This window comes from Magallana gigas, chromosome 1, assembly GCF_963853765.1.
Source record: "Magallana gigas chromosome 1, xbMagGiga1.1, whole genome shotgun sequence".
Taxonomy (NCBI): Eukaryota; Metazoa; Mollusca; class Bivalvia; order Ostreida; family Ostreidae; genus Magallana; species Magallana gigas.
The window spans coordinates 55,636,709-55,656,097 of record NC_088853.1 but is presented as its reverse complement, the minus strand read 5'-3'; the positions used below and the strand labels follow the sequence as shown (position 1 = coordinate 55,656,097).

The 19,389-nt window shown below is 33.1% G+C and overlaps 1 protein-coding gene and 1 long non-coding RNA gene across 2 annotated transcripts; one reads left to right on the top strand and one right to left on the bottom strand.

Moving 5' to 3' along the window:
• Positions 1–1,151: 1,151 nt before the first annotated feature.
• LOC136273958 (uncharacterized) lies at positions 1,152–1,860 on the bottom strand. Its single transcript, XR_010712198.1, has 3 exons — positions 1,699–1,860; positions 1,347–1,527; positions 1,152–1,229 (listed from the first exon to the last, which is right to left on the bottom strand). It is a non-coding gene; the product is annotated as an uncharacterized lncRNA (long non-coding RNA).
• A 2,452-nt stretch (positions 1,861–4,312) lies between these two features.
• Positions 4,313–16,636, top strand: LOC117688010 (uncharacterized). Its single transcript, XM_066086616.1, has 4 exons — positions 4,313–4,669; positions 11,861–12,301; positions 12,826–13,038; positions 13,263–16,636. Exons 2-4 carry the CDS (start codon positions 11,861–11,863, stop codon positions 13,518–13,520), a joined length of 912 nt encoding a protein of 303 aa, XP_065942688.1. The 5' UTR covers positions 4,313–4,669; the 3' UTR covers positions 13,521–16,636.
• Positions 16,637–19,389: the final 2,753 nt, after the last annotated feature.

Genomic DNA, 19,389 nt, shown 5'->3' with positions numbered 1-19,389 from the left:
ATGCACATTTGCAAACTTATATGCAATTCAATATACATGCTTTCTCTTAAATGTAAACAATGATATAATTATAGTTGTAGGCATATCCATACTTATTTTCATTTACATGTATTTAAGTCAATATGTATTAAAAGAAATATATTTATACATATTTGTCAAAAGTCAATGTTACATGTATGAAATGTATATGTGTTTAATTTAATTATTATTTATCACAACTGAAAATTACATATTTGTTAAATTTCCATGTTTTGAACATTGGTCTGTGTTAACTTTATAATTTAATTACATTCATTGATATCACAAATAGAAATATCTAACTGTCTTTTTTTCTGGCAAGTAGACTGTAAATGCAAAAAACTACTTATAGAGCAAATCTCTGGATGAGCCTTTGTCGTATAGTCAGGCCAGCAGCGTCAGCATTTGCTCCAGGCTGAGGAACCCCCTGATCTGGATGGAAATTGAGCTCCATGTCATCTACTGGCAGCTTGATGTCTATACACAGGTCGTGCAGCTTGAACACAGCTGTGATTATTTGAACACTTTTGGCAGGTCTAAATAAAAGCATCCCTCCAGATTTATGTATGCACCTGAAAGTAAACAAAGTAGGTTTCCTCACTGATTCTTGGGTTTGACCCCGTTAAAAATCGTATGATTGTATAAGGAAAAAAAGTATGGATATTTTTAAATCCCGTAGGTCATCGTTGTTCATGAGTAATCATTAACTAAATCTGGTTTGCAAACAACAAGAGCCCGTTCAACAACAACGCTTGTTGTGCTGTGGGCGGGGTTGTAATTTTCCTCTGCCTTGCTGCTCGGGTTAGCTTTTGGGGTCATCGTGTAACTTCGCAATGCATATGCTGAGTCTCCAAGAAGCCAACCGTCAACTCTGTGGAAAGATGGGAATATAGGATCTCTTATGATTTGCTATGGTATAGGGTTTTTATCCAACGAGCCACCGACATGGTTAAAATATAGTAAATTTTTAATTTATCATGTGGCAGTAAAAACAGAATTTACAACAAGACAATTGATTTTGTATTTACCTCCAACCGGTAAATTCGATATTTATAACATATACGTGCAAATTGATAACATTTATTTATTTTATTAATTTTGTTGAGATTAAATTCCATACCTTGTTTCCATATGGGTTTTTAAGTGCGGAGTTTGAAAACATAAACGCATCGTGAGTTGACCCAAGCCACTTGCAAACTAGATTGGTAAACCTTGAAATTAAAAATAATGAGGATTTCAATTACAGATTCTCTCGGTATTCATTTAATGTAATATAATATTGTAGTTCTGTTGAATGAAAGAAAGAAAGAAAGGGCAAGAATGATCACCTTAAAGAAGCGTCAGCAACCACTTGTACGTTTATAGCATGGAAGCCCTTCCGACAGACGTACTCTGGTTCATTGTCTTTGGGTGCTATGATAGGAATTAAAGTCCCATCAACGGCGCCGAGGACGTTTGGAAATCCCGCAATCTGATAAAATTCGTGTTTTGTACGAATTGCATCATTGCCTACAATAGTAAACATGCTGATTTTAAAGAGCGTCCCATTCATGTAGATGTATATATACAAAGATCTACTAAAATTCAATAGATGTATAAATTATATTTAACACATCCAAAATCAATGATATCTATACATGTATAGTGGTGCATGTACTAGAAATTTTAACTTGTACACACCAGTTGGAAAATTGATGTTATGAAACCTATTGCAAATGCTTTTGGTCACGTTATCAATTGCTCTAGAAACACTAGCTCTAGAAATCCCGTATAGGTCGCCGCACTCTGAAAAAAAAGCTGCCTTCGACAAGTATCTTACTGTCACTAGAACCTGAAAAAAGTGTACGTACCATAAATAATTGAAATTGAACCCGGCTCTATTTCAAACGTTTGTCTGAGAGAGAGAGAGAGAGAGAGAGAGAGAGAGAGAACTTGCCAAACAATTACATGTAGATGTAGACAGGGGTGCGGTGTTGGAAGAGAATCAAGACCTCGGTTTCGTTGTGATTACTATTCAAACATATATTCACTTACAGCAAAAATTCTCAATGTCTTATATATAATAATACGCCCGGTATTTACATTATCTTCAGTACAAAGACGGCGTTCAACCAAAATGACATCGTCTCAAGCCACGGGTTTTGTATCCATTCTATTTCCACAATAGAATGGACACAAAACCCGTGGCTTGAGACGATGCCAAAATGAATGAATTAAATTTTATTGTGCACTACGATATCTTTATAACATATAGTATACAAGAATTGTTCATGGGATTATGGTTTTTAATGGTTCAAATAAACTTTTATATATATATATATATATATATATATATATATATATATATATATATAATATCTTTCTATTGTATTCTCATCAATTTTCCATGCATTTTCGAGGCGCATCGCTATCAGCGATGTAGCCTCATTGCTGTCAGCTCACTTCTCTCGGCTTATATACAAGCGGCGTCATTGAACTCAAGTATCAATGCGCCAATGAATATATAGTGCCGTTCTGATTGTTACGTATTTTCAACCAGAAACATATATTCAGTATGCGTTTTAAAAAATATAAACAAATCATTACAGCAGATATCTCCTTTACACATTCAAAAAAACATCAACATCAATGAAAGAACAAAACAAAGATTAATACGCAGGTGAGATAGACAATGCCTGCAATGTACGATAGGGACAGAGGACCAGTCAACCGATGAGATAATTTGCATAACAACAGTTCGTTCTTCAATTCAAAAGAGGTTAATTGTTCGAATATCGGAGGTGAAAAAATGTAATAATTTCTTATATAAATTTTTTATATTAAAATGAGAGTAAGTGGCTGTCTTCCTATAGCTAGGAACAGATTTCGTATTTTATCACTTGATAAAACGAATAAGACGATGTCCAACTGAATGAGGAAAAGCGCGCCACCTTCCCCATGTAGAATGGCGATATTTAACAACTTGTAGTGATGTTTTAAGCTACCCTTAACTGCAATAATGTAGCCCTCTTCGATTTTTTTTTATATCTGATGTTTACTGGAGAGGGCTACAATTCCATAGGATCTCTGTAACGGTGCAAAATCAATGTTTAAAGTAAATCCACCCTCCTGTGACGTCATACATTTTACATAAACCATGAATTCATTAAAATTCTTGCAAGTATAATTGTAATTTCTATGTTATCATAGGTGCACATCAAAAACTCAAATCATTGTTTACTTTGAGATATTTAATAAGCGTTTTTCATCCTTATATTCGACATAATTCAATAATGACAAAGGGAAATAACTCTTTTCTACTTTTCTCTAAGTGATATATCTAAATGCTATAATTTTTCTAATGTAAACAATTTTTTTCTTTTTTTGTAATTAATTTTAGTTTTCTGGCAAAGTAAAGTAAGCAATAAAATTTAAATAGACAAACAAGTATCCATTCACTTATATTTAATTTTTAAACAAAAAAAAGTGTGATTTTCAGATGATAATTTCAGCCTTTGGTTTTTATTACCTGACATTTTAAATAGTATGGATACATATATATTTTATTTATTTTTTGATGAAATTCAAGTCCAATAAGTTTTAAAAAAGTTAAGTTTTTAACTTTGAACCCATGATTTTATAGGTACGGAGTTACCTTAAATGCGACTGACTTCGGTCTGAAAAGATCGATTTTATATTTGACTTTCTTTAAATAAAATGATTTTTCGAGGTGACGTAAGTCAGCCTCGTAAGTCAGAGTCCAGCTTCAATGGCGCCCCCCTTTAATCACTACCAGTTGTAGAATCGCATTGCTTTTTTATAATAGAATTTTTTCGTCAATTATGTTAATACAACTGAAATGCTATTCAAATTCATTTTGAAACTGATATACGAATAAATAGTTTACATTATGGAATAAACAAGTTTAATAAGATTTTATGAAATTTCAATTTTTATCCCTTCGATATGAAATATAGTTCATATGAAATGTAGACTTCAAAAGGAGTCACAAATAAGTGTTTGCGTTTTAAAACATAACAAAAATATTTTTCTCGAATAATCAACCAAATTGTATCCTCAAAAATAAAATAATAACAATAAAAAGATAAGGTTGCTGTTGTATTCATTCGCATTATATAAAACAAGCGGCCAGACTCGGCAAGCGGTAAATCTAGTACTCTCTCCTACTCTGATTTTTATAATAATAATATCTATTACTTTCATATCGATGAGAATCGTTTTGCTTCATACAATCATTGCATATTTACTGCATTGAATACACTCACGCATACATCTATATAAAAAGAAAATAGATATAATCCGAGAAAGTCGGCATTAACGCTCTGAGTTTACCGCGTTCTCCATGTGTCTGAAAAAAATGCTAATGACCTAGTTAGTTCACCACCTATCAAAAAATAGTTCACATTGTAATTATATTGAATTTTGAAAAATTGTGTTTATAAATTCGAATTAATACTAAATTGAAATAGTTATTCCAATTTTGTGAAAAGTGGTTTTTTTAAAGCAGAAATTTATTGACTCGTCAAGCAGCGTACTATTTTCTGTATCCATACGCGCCACGCTATCGTGTTTGTCAACAACATCATCGAGAGGAAAGATTGGCCCTGAGAGAACTGAAAAAGATATTTCTGTCAACGCTTTATGTATCAAGGTAATTATAAAAGTTACAATGTGTTAATTTTAGACAACCTTATCGCATGTTTGTTTTGGGATACATTCTGTTAGTTTTAATACCGTATTAACTGGATGTAAACAATAGGCGTTATCGAAAAGGCAGAGCGCCATTTCCCGCGCTCTTTCATGAAATATCAGTAACTGTAAACATAAACTGAGTTAAGAAAAATAAAGGATAAGTTGTATTTGTAATTATGTTGCATATTGAAGAGTAAAACTTATTTGTTATTTCGAGATAGCTTTCTTTGCAGTATTTTGCGAATCAATATTCCATTGCTTTAATGCGAAACTTGACACTTGCAAGAGTTGATACATTGTATTACATAGATTCAAGAGTGGAAAATTTCTTGGAGTGGTGTTGGTAAATGAAAAACTCGATTGATATTTAGATAAATGATTTGCAAACTTTGATACAATACTTTGAATTATATCTCAGAGTTGACACAAGACTAACAAGAGTTCAAATTTCAAGAGTGGATATTTTCTAGGAGTGGTTCATCATAGAGTGGAATAGATAATGATATTGACAAAATGTTTTTATGAACTGAATAAATTATACTACAGGAGCATAAAAAAAAATACTAAAATTTAAGATAATTCTGAAACTCTTTTGATTAAGCTATGAAATTGTTAAAAGACTTACAAAATTAATCCCAGAAAACATCAAACTGAAATATTGAGGAAATTAAAAACCAAGTCCGAAAAAATGTCGTCATCAGATATGAAGTCTACCAGGAAAAGAAAAAAAAAAGATATAGAAAGTCATGAAAGGGAGAGTCCGAACTCTGTTAAAAAACCAAAACCTAATGTGAGAAAATATCCGACAGTTTTAAAATGCGTTTCTGCTAACATTCATCAAGGTTCAAATAATTTCTCGGAGTTTAGCAGAGGTAAGCAATGCATTGCAAATTCACTTGTTTGCATTGCTTATAATGCAGTTAATCAAAAATTGTTTGAAAATTGGGATTCAAATGATATTCATTTTGTACTTGCAAAAGGCGATATTTTGTATAAGCATGCAAGACAGACATGTCCTCATGAATACCTTAACCCAGAAGACTTGCCCCAAAATGTTTGCATTCTAAATCAACTGCTTCATATATCAGCTGTACCAGTTTTTTCAGGGGAAATACAAGCCAATTATAAAGATAATGGTTCCTTTCTCTCGCTTGCTACAGCACTGAATTTATGCTTTGCAAATACCAGAGATGGGGGTATATTTATATGCAAAGGCAGTTCTGTTGCTATATTCTCTTCTGGCACTTTGTTCCACATATTTGATCCACATGCACGTGATTCAAATGGAAACGTTGATGCAGATGGTCACTCTGTTTTGTTGACAGTCAGTAGTTTTTCAAACTTACAAGCTTTATTGAGAAAGCTATTTAGGTGTGAAAGTGCAGCATTTGAATTGTATACAATTTCACTTGTAAATGTAGAAATGATGACTTTTGTCCAAAGACATGTCCAAAGACAAAATGAAGATAGGTGTTGTTTAACAATGGATAGTATACAACCAGTTTCTAGTCCGTGCCAAACATGTCATACAGGAACTAGTCAGACTCAAAGCAACAATATTCATTTATCGAACAAACAGGAGACAGTGATTAAGCAATTTCATTCATCTGTGAATACAGGCCCATCTTTTGTCTGTAAAAGTTGTTCTCAGATATGGTTTAAACATTCAGTTAGAAAAGCCACTGGAATATGTGAAGATTTTTTGATTAAGCATGGCTTTCAAAAGCAAGACATTATTTGTAACACCTGTCACAAATATTTAAAAGCAGAAAAAGTTCCTCCTTGTTCATTTATAAATGGTTTAAAATTCCCCTCAAAACCTCCTGAATTGAACATTACACCTCTTGAAGAGAGACTTATTGCCCCCAGAATCCCGTTTATGCAGTTGCGAGAAAAACCTCGTGGTGGCCAAATGAGTATCACAGGAAATGTTGTGAACGTTCCTGCTGATGTAACTTCTACAGTTAAAAAATTACCTCGACTCTTAAGTGAAAATGAAACTATACCTTTGAAATTCAAGCGGAGCATGAGTTTTAAACATTCGATGGCATTTGAAAGAATACGCCCAAATAAAGTCCTTGCGGCAACAAAATGGTTAATACAGAATAGTTCTTTATTCAGAGCAGAAGGTATAGAATTGAATGAGTCATGGAATTGCCAAGATGTCGAAACGGAAGAAGAAAATGAATCAAATTCAAATTCCACATTGACCGCAAATTCAGTGGAAGAGTCCATCATAGAAGCTTGGACAGAAGAAGGTAGTGTGGAAGAACGGCCAACAGGCAATATGGACACTATGATGCAAAGTGTTGACTTCAGAGAATTTAATCAGGTTTTGAGCATTGCCCCAGGTGAAAACTTTAGTCCTTTAAGTATATTTCAAGATAAAAACGCAGAATTTTTAGCATTTCCTACCATTTATTGTGGTGAAGCAAGACCAGACAACAAATTTAGAAGTGTTCCGTTGCATTACAGTACTATTTGCAAATGGGAGTTAAGAAATGTTGATAGGAGATGCGCTCAATGTGTTCCAAATCTGTTTTACAAGTTGAAAAGAATACAAATTAAGCAAATACAAGACAAAGTAATGCTTGCCATGAGGAAATGTAAACTACAGGGTCAGAAATACACTGCAGCACAAATACTTGACTCACAGACTGCTGATTCAATTGTACGATTGAATGAAGGATTTCATGTTTTACGAAATTTACGAGGCTCACCCCCTTACTGGGAAAAAGCAAAAAGGGACATTTTTGCTATGATCAGACAACTGGGTTTACCCACATGGTTCTGTTCATTTTCTGCAGCTGAAACAAAATGGACACCACTTCTTAGAACACTCGGGGAGTTAATTGAAAATGTGACATACACAGAAGAGGAAATCAGGAACATGAGCTGGGAACACAAAAGTAAACTCATCAAGTCTGACCCTGTAACTTGTGCAAGATATTTTGACTTCAGGTTTAACAAATTCTTTGCAGAGGTACTGAATCATAAAATGAATCCTGTAGGCATCATTGAAGATTATTTTTACAGGATTGAGTTCCAACAGCGAGGTTCTCCTCATGTGCATATGCTTCTTTGGATCAAAGATGCTCCAACTGTTCAAACTCACCCATACGAAGAAGTGGCTCAGTTTATTGATAAGTACACAACTTGTGAAAAGCATGGGGCAGAGGATTTTTTGATAAATTACCAAACGCATCGTCATGCAAGGACTTGTATGAAAAAGAATAAACCTATATGTAGATTTCAATTCCCCATACCACCAATGCCACAAACTGTTGTTCTTGCACCCTTAGATGAAGATGATGATGATTTCTCAACAGCAGCAACAACTTACCAAAAAATTGTAGAATACCTTAATTCATTAAAGTTTAGAGACTCTGCAGTTGAAACGTCATTTCAAGACTTTTTATCAGAACTGCAAATCAACATGGATTGCTACTTCAGGGCAGTGAGGTCATCTTTGAAACAAGAAAAAGTTTTCTTGAAGCGAAATCCAAACGAAGTGAGAATTAATTCATACAATGATATTCTTCTAAAGAGCTGGCAGGCAAATATGGACATTCAATTTATTTTGGATGCATATGCATGTGCTACTTACATAGTATCCTACATTTCTAAAGGTCAAAGAGGAATGTCTAACTTGCTGCGGCATGCCTGTGAAGAAGCAAGACAAAATGACTCAGATATTCGCCAACAAGTCAGGCGTATAGGAAACAAGTTTCTTTCTCATGTTGAGATTGGTGCTCAGGAAGCAGTATACTTGGTACTTCAAATACCACTGCGTCATACATCAAGATCTGTGACATTTATTAATACTGCTCCAGTAGATGAGCGAGTTGTTTTGTTAAAACCTAGACATGTTTTAGAAGGCCTGAAAGAAAGCAGTACAGACATTGAAGCGGGCAATATCATAAGACTGTATCAACAACGACCAAAAGCTCTTGAGGGAATCTGTCTCGCTGATTTTGTGGCCTGGTTTCAAGTAAAATATCACAAAGAAAGCATCAAACAGAACACTTCAGAGGAGTTGCCTGAAAATGAACCAGAGGATGAAATTTCAGAAGATGCAATTTCTGTCATAACAGATTCCTGTGAATTTGCTCAAAGTTACATGTTTAGGAATGGTACAGAAATAATCAAAAGAAAAAAGCCAATGGTTTTAAGATGGGTACATTTTGATATTGAAACAGATAGTGAAAAGCATTATCGTGAACTTTTGATGTTATTTACTCCATGGAGAAAAGAAGAAAAAGATTTAATGAATACATTTCAATCTTTTGAAGCAAGATACAAGTCATGTGAAATTCAAATACAAGAAAAGCTTTCTGAATATCAGCTGGGAGGAAAGGTTTTGAATGATATAGAAAACATGCTTCATAATGTAGATGCAGAGGATTTGTGTACAGATTTTGTGGCTCCAGGAAATGAACATGAAGAAGAAATAGATAGAGAGGAAGGATCAACACTCTCAAACAGATGGGGTTGTTTTGATCCTGGTAAACATGCACCAGATTATGACATAGGCCTTGAGCTTGGAATTCAACGAAAACAAATTGATGATGATATTTCGCAAATGGGTGAAATGGAAGATATTCCATACAGAGAAATGTTAAGAGTTCTTAACCACCAGCAAAGGGAATTCTTTTATCATGTGTTACACTGGCTGAAAACTAAGAAAGACCCTTTGTATGCATTTTTGTCTGGCGGAGCAGGGGTTGGAAAAAGTGTACTTACAAGAGCCCTATATCAAGCATTGTTAAAATTCTACTCTCACCAAGTTCATGAAAATCCTGACAACTTGCATGTTCTTCTCTGTGCACCTACTGGAAAAGCAGCTCATAACATAAATGGCTCTACAATCCATGCAGCATTCTGTATTCCAGTTGGCAGGGGATTTGCATACAAACCACTAGACATGCAACAACTAAATACCTTTCGAACACGATACATGAATTTAAAGGTGATATTCATTGATGAAATATCCATGGTTGGTCACGGCATGTTCAATTTCATGAACCTCAGACTGCAAGAAATTAAAGGATGCACATTGCCTTTTGGTGGAGTAAATGTTATTGCAGTAGGTGATCTCTTTCAGCTAAAACCTGTCATGGATAGTTGGATTTTTTCTCACTCAAATAAAGATTATGGTCCATTAGCAGCAAATTTGTGGAGAGACAATTTCAAGCTGTTTGAATTAACCATAATAATGCGCCAAAAAGATGACAAGACTTTCGCTGAACTACTGAACAGATTACGAGAGGGAAATCAAACTGAACAAGACATCAGTCTACTGTGTCATTGTGTTAAGGCAGAGACTCCAGATATTGCAAATATACCCCATTTGTTTGCTACCAGAAATGAAGTACAGTTTTACAATAACAAGATATATGATATGGCAGATGATTCACACAAAGTCAGCATTAATGCTATTGACTGGGTTATTGGCACATCTGATGAAGCAGTAAAGTCAAAAGTATTAGCAAGAGTTCCTGATGACTCTGCCAAAACAATGGGGTTGTCTTCAATGTTGTTCTTAGTTATTGGAGTCCCAGCTGAAATAACCAATAATGTTAATGTTCAAGATGGAATAACAAATGGTGCATCGTGCACAGTAAAACTCTTTGATTATCGTGTTGAAGGATCAACAAGGTGTAGCATTATTTGGGTGCAATTTGATGATGATAACATTGGAAAGGAGTTGCGCAGAGAATATGCAAGGCTATTCAAAACTTACATTGAGAAAACTTGGACACCAATATTAGAAATAACAAGGCAGTTTAAAATTCAAATGAATGGATCATATCATGTAAAACGAAGACAGTTTCCATTAAGATTAGGAGCTGCCAAAACAATTCACAAAGCCCAAGGCTCAACTATGAAATCGGCAGTTATAAATTTTGGCTCTAGAAAAAATGACCATATGCATTATGTGGGACTTAGTAGGGTTACCCATATTGAAAACTTGCACATCACCTATTTGAATGAAAAAAAAATGTCGCTGTCTCCAGTTGTGTTAGAAGAAATGAACAGGCTTAGAACTGAGGAAAAATTGAATGTCTGCATTGACAATTTGGCAGCATATGGTCCTTGTACTACAGTTCTGACATCATTTAACATAAGGTCACTTCATAAGCACAAGGAGGATTTAGAAAAGGATTTAAACCTTATGTCATCAGATGTATTAGCAATATCTGAAACAAGACTTGTTGAAACTGATGAAGAAGAGACACTGTCATTACCAGGGTATACAATGCATAGGTTTGACTCCCCAAAACATGGTACCCAAAGACCCTCATATGGTCTTGCTATTTATGTCAAGGAATCACTCACTGTAAAAAATATTAACAAAAAGAGAGAACATAATGTTCAGTTCTTTTCCTTGGATATTGAAATTCGCAGTGGGTTACCAATATTATTTTTGTTCTTGTATATTCCACCAAAGACAAATTTGTTGACATTAAAAAACATGCTTGGGGGTATGTTACGAAATTGTTTAGATGATCAAACACCTGTAGTATTGACTGGGGACTTCAATATTGACAACCTTTCATCACAAACAGGAAATATCATCAAATTCCTGTCAGAATTCAATTTTAGATACCTACCAACAAATTCTACCACTGACTATGGATCTGCACTTGACCACATATACACAAACATTTCAGAAACTCAAATTCAAACTTGGGGGACACTTGAAGCTTACTTCTCAGATCATAAGCCCCTATATATTGCACTGAAATAGCTGTATTCATGACATAGAACTTTTTTGTTCTGCACTGTTTAAAATTTCTTTTAAAAATGATAAACCATGTACTTTCACTGCTTTAGAAAGTACTTGGATTGCTACCACTTTATTCTCATATAAACAAAGAAAGGCCACTGACTATAAATGCTAATACTTCATTATATTAATTCCTATTTGAATAAAAATTTACATCTTGAAAAGTCTGCTTTTTGTTGACATCTGCCTTAATGTTAATATATATCATGACAGTATTTAAGGTTGTTACCACATTATTACAATATTTTATTTCAAGAAATTGAATATATAGAAGATTTTGCACTTTATTACTATAATTATAGCAAGATATTACAATGATTTCTTAACACTTAATCAAATTCATTCATTTTTCAATTACAGATGCTAACAGTTGCAAAACTAAAGGATTCTAGAGGTGGTAAACCTTATGCACAGCCACTGAAAGTGAAAGTCTGTGCTGTTGGCAATATTCAGAATTATCAAATCGACAGTGGTGAGAAAAAAGAATGTGTGACAGTTGGAATGGGGGATGCAACAGATGCAATAAAAGGCACTCTCTATGACACTTCTAAACTGAAAACATTAACTGGAGATAGCACTGTCATCCTTATGAACTATATTTTCAAGAATGAAGGCGAACCTGCGATTGTCATAACAAAAAACACAAAAGTATTGAAAACAGGAACCATGGAGGTTCCACAGGATATATTGGAGAAGGGCAAGAGGATTGCGAATCCACCACCTGCTGTGACGCGCCCTATCAAGGCCGTCAAGACCTCCCCTGTTAAGTCACTAGTGTCTGTGAAGGGTAGAGTTGTCTCTGTAAGTATACACTTCAACTACTTCTGTATAATTCTTTGCCAGATACGGTTTGAAAACATTTGTCATAAAATTTGATGTTATATATTAATACCAAATCTTTATGACAGCTTCAATTGCCCATAGATTATTTTAAACTGTTACCTAAGTGTAGGAAGTTCAACAAATGAGCAGATGTGATAATTTATAAATAGATTGGGCTCAAATGCATTTTATATTGCCAGTTAGAATTCTCTCAGATTGAATTTTACATTCTTTAATCAGTTAAAGTACATGCATACAACTATTCAATTTCTGGCCCCAGGGCCATAATACTTAGATGAGCTCACATTTAATCTCAGTCTCACTTTTACAGAAGGAATACATAGTGGAAAAGTGAGACTGAGATCAAGTGTGAGCTCGACTAACTTTTATGGCAGATAAGCATGATGTTCTAATGAATTTTGTTTAAATTGTAAACAAATAGAGTATTATAAATATGCTTAATTCACAAACAATATAATATGTATTTCCTTATTTTATTTCAGGAGGACATGACAAAGACCGTGAAAGTGAAAGGTGTTGATGTCAATGTTAAAAGTGTTGCTCTAAAGGACGAGACAGACAGTATAAAAGTCTCCCTGTGGAGAAACCTAAGTGACTCATCCATAGTCGGGAAATATCTGTCAATCACAAATGTTGTTGTGACCAGCTTCAATGAAGAAATTTCTGTTTCAACAACTTCAAAAAGCATTCTTGAAGTAAGATGGCTCTGTTTAATGTTTAAAATACAATAGAAACATGCATGAATATAATATTAGGAATTGTTTTCTCTATAATTTGACAATGCATAATGCTTGAACTGATTCTTTCCCCTTTCTTTAATATGGTATTGACTGTTTTTAGCAGTACACAGTGTTATTCCCAATGAAATTGGTGTTTTTAGCGCACATTTCTTTACTTAAGATCTTTCTTTTTGTTTCAGGAGTGTGAGCCACCAGTTTCTCAAATACATGGATCAGCCATTGCATTTGAGAAAACAGAGCTGAACATCTCCCTCCTGATGAATGTACATGATGAGTATGCAACATATGAAGTTCCAATTTGCATGATTGCAGCTGCTCTTGGTTGCAACACTGAAGACATAGAAACTGAGCTACAGAATAATCTGCCACTTCAATGTTCTTTCATTTTGAAAGACTCAACAGTTGAAGAGATCATCAGCATCACAAAATCTTCATAAATGCCTTCCTGTCCAATCCATCATTTTGTAACTTCGTTTTTCTATATTACTCTGATCATATCTTATGCTAGCATTTTTGAGATTTTTGAAATATAAAGATTTTTTTTTCATAAAAGGGGTGGGGGGGGGGGGGGGTATGAGAATAGTCTAATCTGAATTTTAACTTGCAACTATAATTGTAGAGGTAAACAATGAAAATATTCAAAATGGATTCAGAAATCTATTTTATAATGAACATGTTAATATCGTCATTTTCCTTTTAATTTAAAAATTCTTGTGTAAAAACAAGTTAGGTATTGATTTTTGTTATTGAGTACAGTTGGAATTGATTTTGCATATCAAAATGCAATACAAAATAGTTTTAAGGTTTTTGCAATCACAATTGTTTGCCTTACACATATGCTCATCTCAAACCACTTGCTTTACTTAAAAAAATCATTCTTGTAATTGTGTATTTTATTTTACCTTTTGAGCATATTGCAATCTTAGACTGAGCGTATTGCAATCTTAGACCAAGCATTCTGTTTGTAATAAATCATTGTTTATTTCATTGAAGGACAAAGTATAATCTTTTTTTTTTTGGGGGGGGGGGATAATAAGGTTTACTCGTTGTCTTTTATTGTGTATATCAAAACATTATATGTTCTTTTTTCAACCATATATTATGCAGAAAGTTTTTTACTTCCTTTTTGACAATCATTTGCCAAACATGACAAGCGCTATCCTCAAATTAAACACTTGAACATTCTTTGTAAAAGGTAATGTTTTCCAATGTTTTGTAAAAAATATATGCATTGCATTATTGCCTTACTGTACAAAAGCTATGTGTACATCATATTTTTTTTACAATTTGCACAGTACATAACATATAATACAAAAAGACTTTTTTCCATTTCCTAACACACTGTTGTAAAAATTGTCCTGAATTTATGGCATTTGAAACTAGAACCTGTTTATATTAAATGCATATAAAGCATTTTTTTCATTATCATCTTCTGAAAGCTATTCTTAGAAGATATAGTGTTTTTTCTGTCTCACTTCTTGTGATGTTGGTAAAACTTGAGCAGTATTTTGTATAAGTACAAAGTTCTACAAACCTAATAGCTTGATTTCCCTAATGTTTATTTGTTGTACGCTGCTATTGTATTTCTTGTATAATAGTATTTAAAGCCATGTGTGCCAATGTGTAATGACATACTTTTTCTGATACAGCTATTGCAATAATAGTTACTCTTTAAACCATTACTCAATATTGAAATTTTTATATTTTTAATCTTCAAATGGTAGCTATATTCTTAAAATTTTTTACATTCAATGGTGCTTCAATTCACAGCCATAATATGGTTCCTTTTGTGTGCAGAAAGAAGCCTTATTTTATTATCAACAATATCATGACTTAGTGTAGCTTGTGTGTATACCAAAGATTTAGCATATATCTTGTATTTGTTTGACTTCTGCTGTTTGATTTTTTTTCAAATTTGAACAATTTTGATTCATTTTTGTGCCTATATGAAAGAAATTGCTACCAATCAAAGACCAGTTCAATAATGCATGTGTGATAACAACGTTGTTTGTATGTAATATTTCCAGTATTATCCCTTTTGTATTTTTACTGCCAGTAGACTTAGACATGAGTATTTGAGTAATGATTTGATAAGTTCCTTTTAACTATGATTTGTATTGAATGTTTCCTAAGAACAGAAGTAGCTACCACCAAGGAACCAGTTCTCAAATGTGTTTAGTTACTGATACATATATCATTAGCCTGAGGTGTATAGATATTATTACTAGTACATGTATTCCTTTTTGTTACATTTTATTACTGTTCTCATAGTTCAATAGTTTGATAGCTAGTTTTACCTATATTCTGTGTTTAATTATCTTAATGATAGAAATATCTATCAAGTGAACAGTTTACAAACTAGTCAAAACAACGAAGTAACCAGCTGTGTGATACTTGAAAATTTTACTATCTTCTTGCAATATTTTCTCTGCCACAACAAATAGAATATTCATTTGATGCTTTCATGTTGAGATATATATACCGAAAACTTGCCACATGAAAAGTGATTTGGTTTGCAACCAACATAACACAAGCTTTACCCCTAAATCTTCCCGTTGTATTATTTACATCAATTATTCCATTTTTTATAACTTTTATACCAATACATGTATATGAGTTTTTGTTGTTATTTGATATTGTTTCTTTATCTGATTTTTGCATGTATTATGTATCTTTTGTGCCAATTGATCAAAGTTGTTGCCAATCAGGGATAATTTTAAAATATGTTACCACTTGTTTGATACACATTAACTGCCATTCCATTTTTGTAAAAATTGATTGACATTTTCATTCGACTAGTACTTGTTAGTCTTGTGGGTTTTTTTACATAGTTTTACTGAATATTTCTTTGGCATTATATCATGTTCAATATATTTGAAACACAACTATATCTGCTATATTGTTTTTCATTTTGTCTATTCTATAATATTAATTCATTCCAATTTCTATTGTACATGTATTTTAACATTCTTCTCACTCTCTTCCAAGATTTTGTATTATGTTTCAAAAATTTGTCCTAGCAATAATTTCCTTTTCTTTCAAAAGTATTCAATAAACATTTTGATAAATTACATGCCTTTATTTTTTCCCCAATTTTCAAACCAATTTTAATGGTATACCGGTATATTTACCTTTTCAACTGTATCTGTTTAAAGCGTATAGCCCAATAATTTCATTAAAGATTAACGACACACATAATGGGCATATCTTAAACCGGAAAACAACACTGGCTGCGCTGCGTAGTAATACTACATACCATGCTATGTGGAAATAATAATAAGTTGTAAATGTTGTTTTTTAATTGTATAAATTGAAAAAGAATATATAGATACAAGTAATGAGGTATCATTATGAAATGATTCATCACCTCATTGTACCCAACATATGATTTTTTACTCCTTAAGTAATACTCTTTACCATTTATTGATTCCCCTTTTTTATATGCCAATATGTATTTCGCAAAGTTATATACCCTGTATTACATTATTCGAATTTATATGGATCCAATAACATCTACCCAAAAAGTCACCTCGTTTCAGTACTTTCAGTACTTTGATTTAATTCAGGTTGAACAAACTGACCGTATATAAATCAAAACCAGATAAAACACATCAGCATGTTTACCAGTCGTCTTTTTCAGCAGCCATGACAGTTCTCGCGTGAATGTCAGTGTAGATAATCGATCTTACCTCTTTCTTTTACTAAAACATCATTTAAATAAATAGTATACGTGTATAATGGAAAATTCATATTTACCGCGTTAATTATGTTTATAATAGCGGAATTCCTATATTCAGTTCAAGATCCGCTCCTGAATTCTCATTGGCTGTCCAAAAATAAGACCGGTTAAGGTAAGTAAACATGGCGGACAAATTCAACTTATGATGTTGACATACACGAAAAATAACCGATACATGTTGACATACACGAAAAATAACCGATATATCAACTATACTTGATATTTTTGATTAATTTATGCCATAGACATCTACAATGTTTGAGTTCAGGTGAGAAATGCAAATGTTATTGTCATTTATATACGATTTGAGACGAAATCGTTGCGGGAGTGAATCACTCCCTCACTTGCACCATTACGGAGATCCCCCCCCCCCCCCAAAAAAAAATAAAAAATTGGGAGAGGGCTCCATTATTGCAGCTAATCCACCCTCAATGCGATGCGCCGCTCAGGCCTTCTGGCCTTTGATTAAACACATGAAGATGCCGAGTTATTGCTGTCGTTTTATACTATCTCTTTTAAAAAGCAAGTTACTTATTAGTGTTACCGGTGTTATTTGCATTTTACTTGATATATATTTTTATATTTACGAAATTTTGCATAATATTAAAATCTTCTTATATTTAAAAAGATGCTATATAGTTTGCGAAATCGTATCTAGGCCTACTTAAATTCTCTCTCTCTCTCTCTCTCTCTCTCTCTCTAATTTTTCTCAAAAATTGGACGGAAGACCCACTCGTTGCTCGCAACGAGATCGTGTCTAGTTTTTTTTTATATATTTGTATATTTTAGAGACAGTTAGGAAAAACCGATTTACATCGAACGCAACCGATAGTGAAATTTGTAATGTAATAAAGGACTGGTTCAGGTTTGCTGGAGATAGAGAAGGGGGGAGGAAAAAGCGGGAAGAGAGAAAGAAAGCAGCCCAGAAGGAAAAGGAAAGAGACTGTGATAATTCTCTCACAAACGACTCTCAGTCTGATTAAATATTTGCAAAGTGCATATTGTAACTTAAATATGTGGATCTGCAAATTCTGAAACATAACATTCAGGTCATCTTTGGTTTCTAAGAATTTTAAAGGAAGACACACGTTAGGATTTTTTACAATTGATAATTTGAAATGGTTTACTTTTTGAAATAAAATACTTATTCAGCTTACAATGCACATTTTCAAGCGTTTTCTGTCAGTGAAAGAAACATTTTATGTACAACGTTGGCCCAACGTTGGTGTACTTCTGTCTACTTTGTGATATTATTTGTTGGTCTAATGTTGGCTATCATGTATTAATAAACATATATACAACGTTGGCCCAATGTTGGGCCATCGCGTGCTGGTAATCTATACAACGTTGGTATAATGCTGGCACAACGAATACATAAAAATGTTATTCGTTGGTCCAACATTACCCCAACATGTTGGGCCAACAAAGGGCCACAGTGCACTTATACATTGCGCCAATGTTATCTTGCCAACGTTGGGCCAACAAAGTGTGTTACATTGGGCCAACAAAGTGTGTTACATTGGGCCAACGTTGTCCCAACATATGCATGCTATCTGGGTACGCGCATGCCCTCTAGTCAAAACTCTGGGAATTTTCAGCGTTAAGTTTCAGATGATTAGACAATTACTCTTACCTAAACCAGAATGCAAATATTATCCTTTTGATATAAAATAAAATAGTTTGTCAGCATATAAATTAATAAATACTAGATTATAACCCTCGGCAATTCACAATTTTAATTACAGGTTACTTTATTAATATTGTTCAAATAAATGATAATACAGAAATTAAATAAATAAAAGATATTGATATTTCAATTGAGGCATCATTGTAAAGAATTTGAAGATTGTTGAAGAGAGGAGATGTAAAAACTAGCATTAATGAAACAGGAGTCCTTATAATAAAAGTAAAAATGATGGACACCTGCAGGTTCGTTGCATGATTAATTTGTGATTTAAAACTACCCTCGTAAATAAAGATGAAAATAATTCGGTTTCATATATTAAATGATTTCCACAGGCATAAAATATATCATCATGATAATGATTGATCATCGTAATATTCATTTATATATTAGTCTTAAAAGTATTGAATTAGGTATATATTTGGAGAAACTAAGTATAACCTCTTTACAGAACAAAGTATGGTACACTTGAGCCTTAGTTCACTCACAATCTTAACTGAGTCTGTGACAAAGAAACAACTACATTCGCTCTAATATCTTTGAAACTTATATATTGAATTTAGTTTGTTAACTAAGAATAAATAATAAGATAATTAATTTACTACTAAGAAAAGAAAAGCTGAAAATTTGAGTACAGAAACGGTAACAGTGGACAAAACATTATGATTTCAGTATCAAAATCCAACATAATTTACATATAGAAATGTAAGATGATAAGTATGAAAAAAAAAATTTGCCAGTTGTGATTTCATACACAATTCATTTTTCCGGAAATATGCATTTCCACGACATTTTATCGTAAATTATATAAAATATTCACTTAAATAATCACAAGTACGTATAAATGAGAAAAGGTAAAGTCGGAAAGTATTTATTTAGGCAC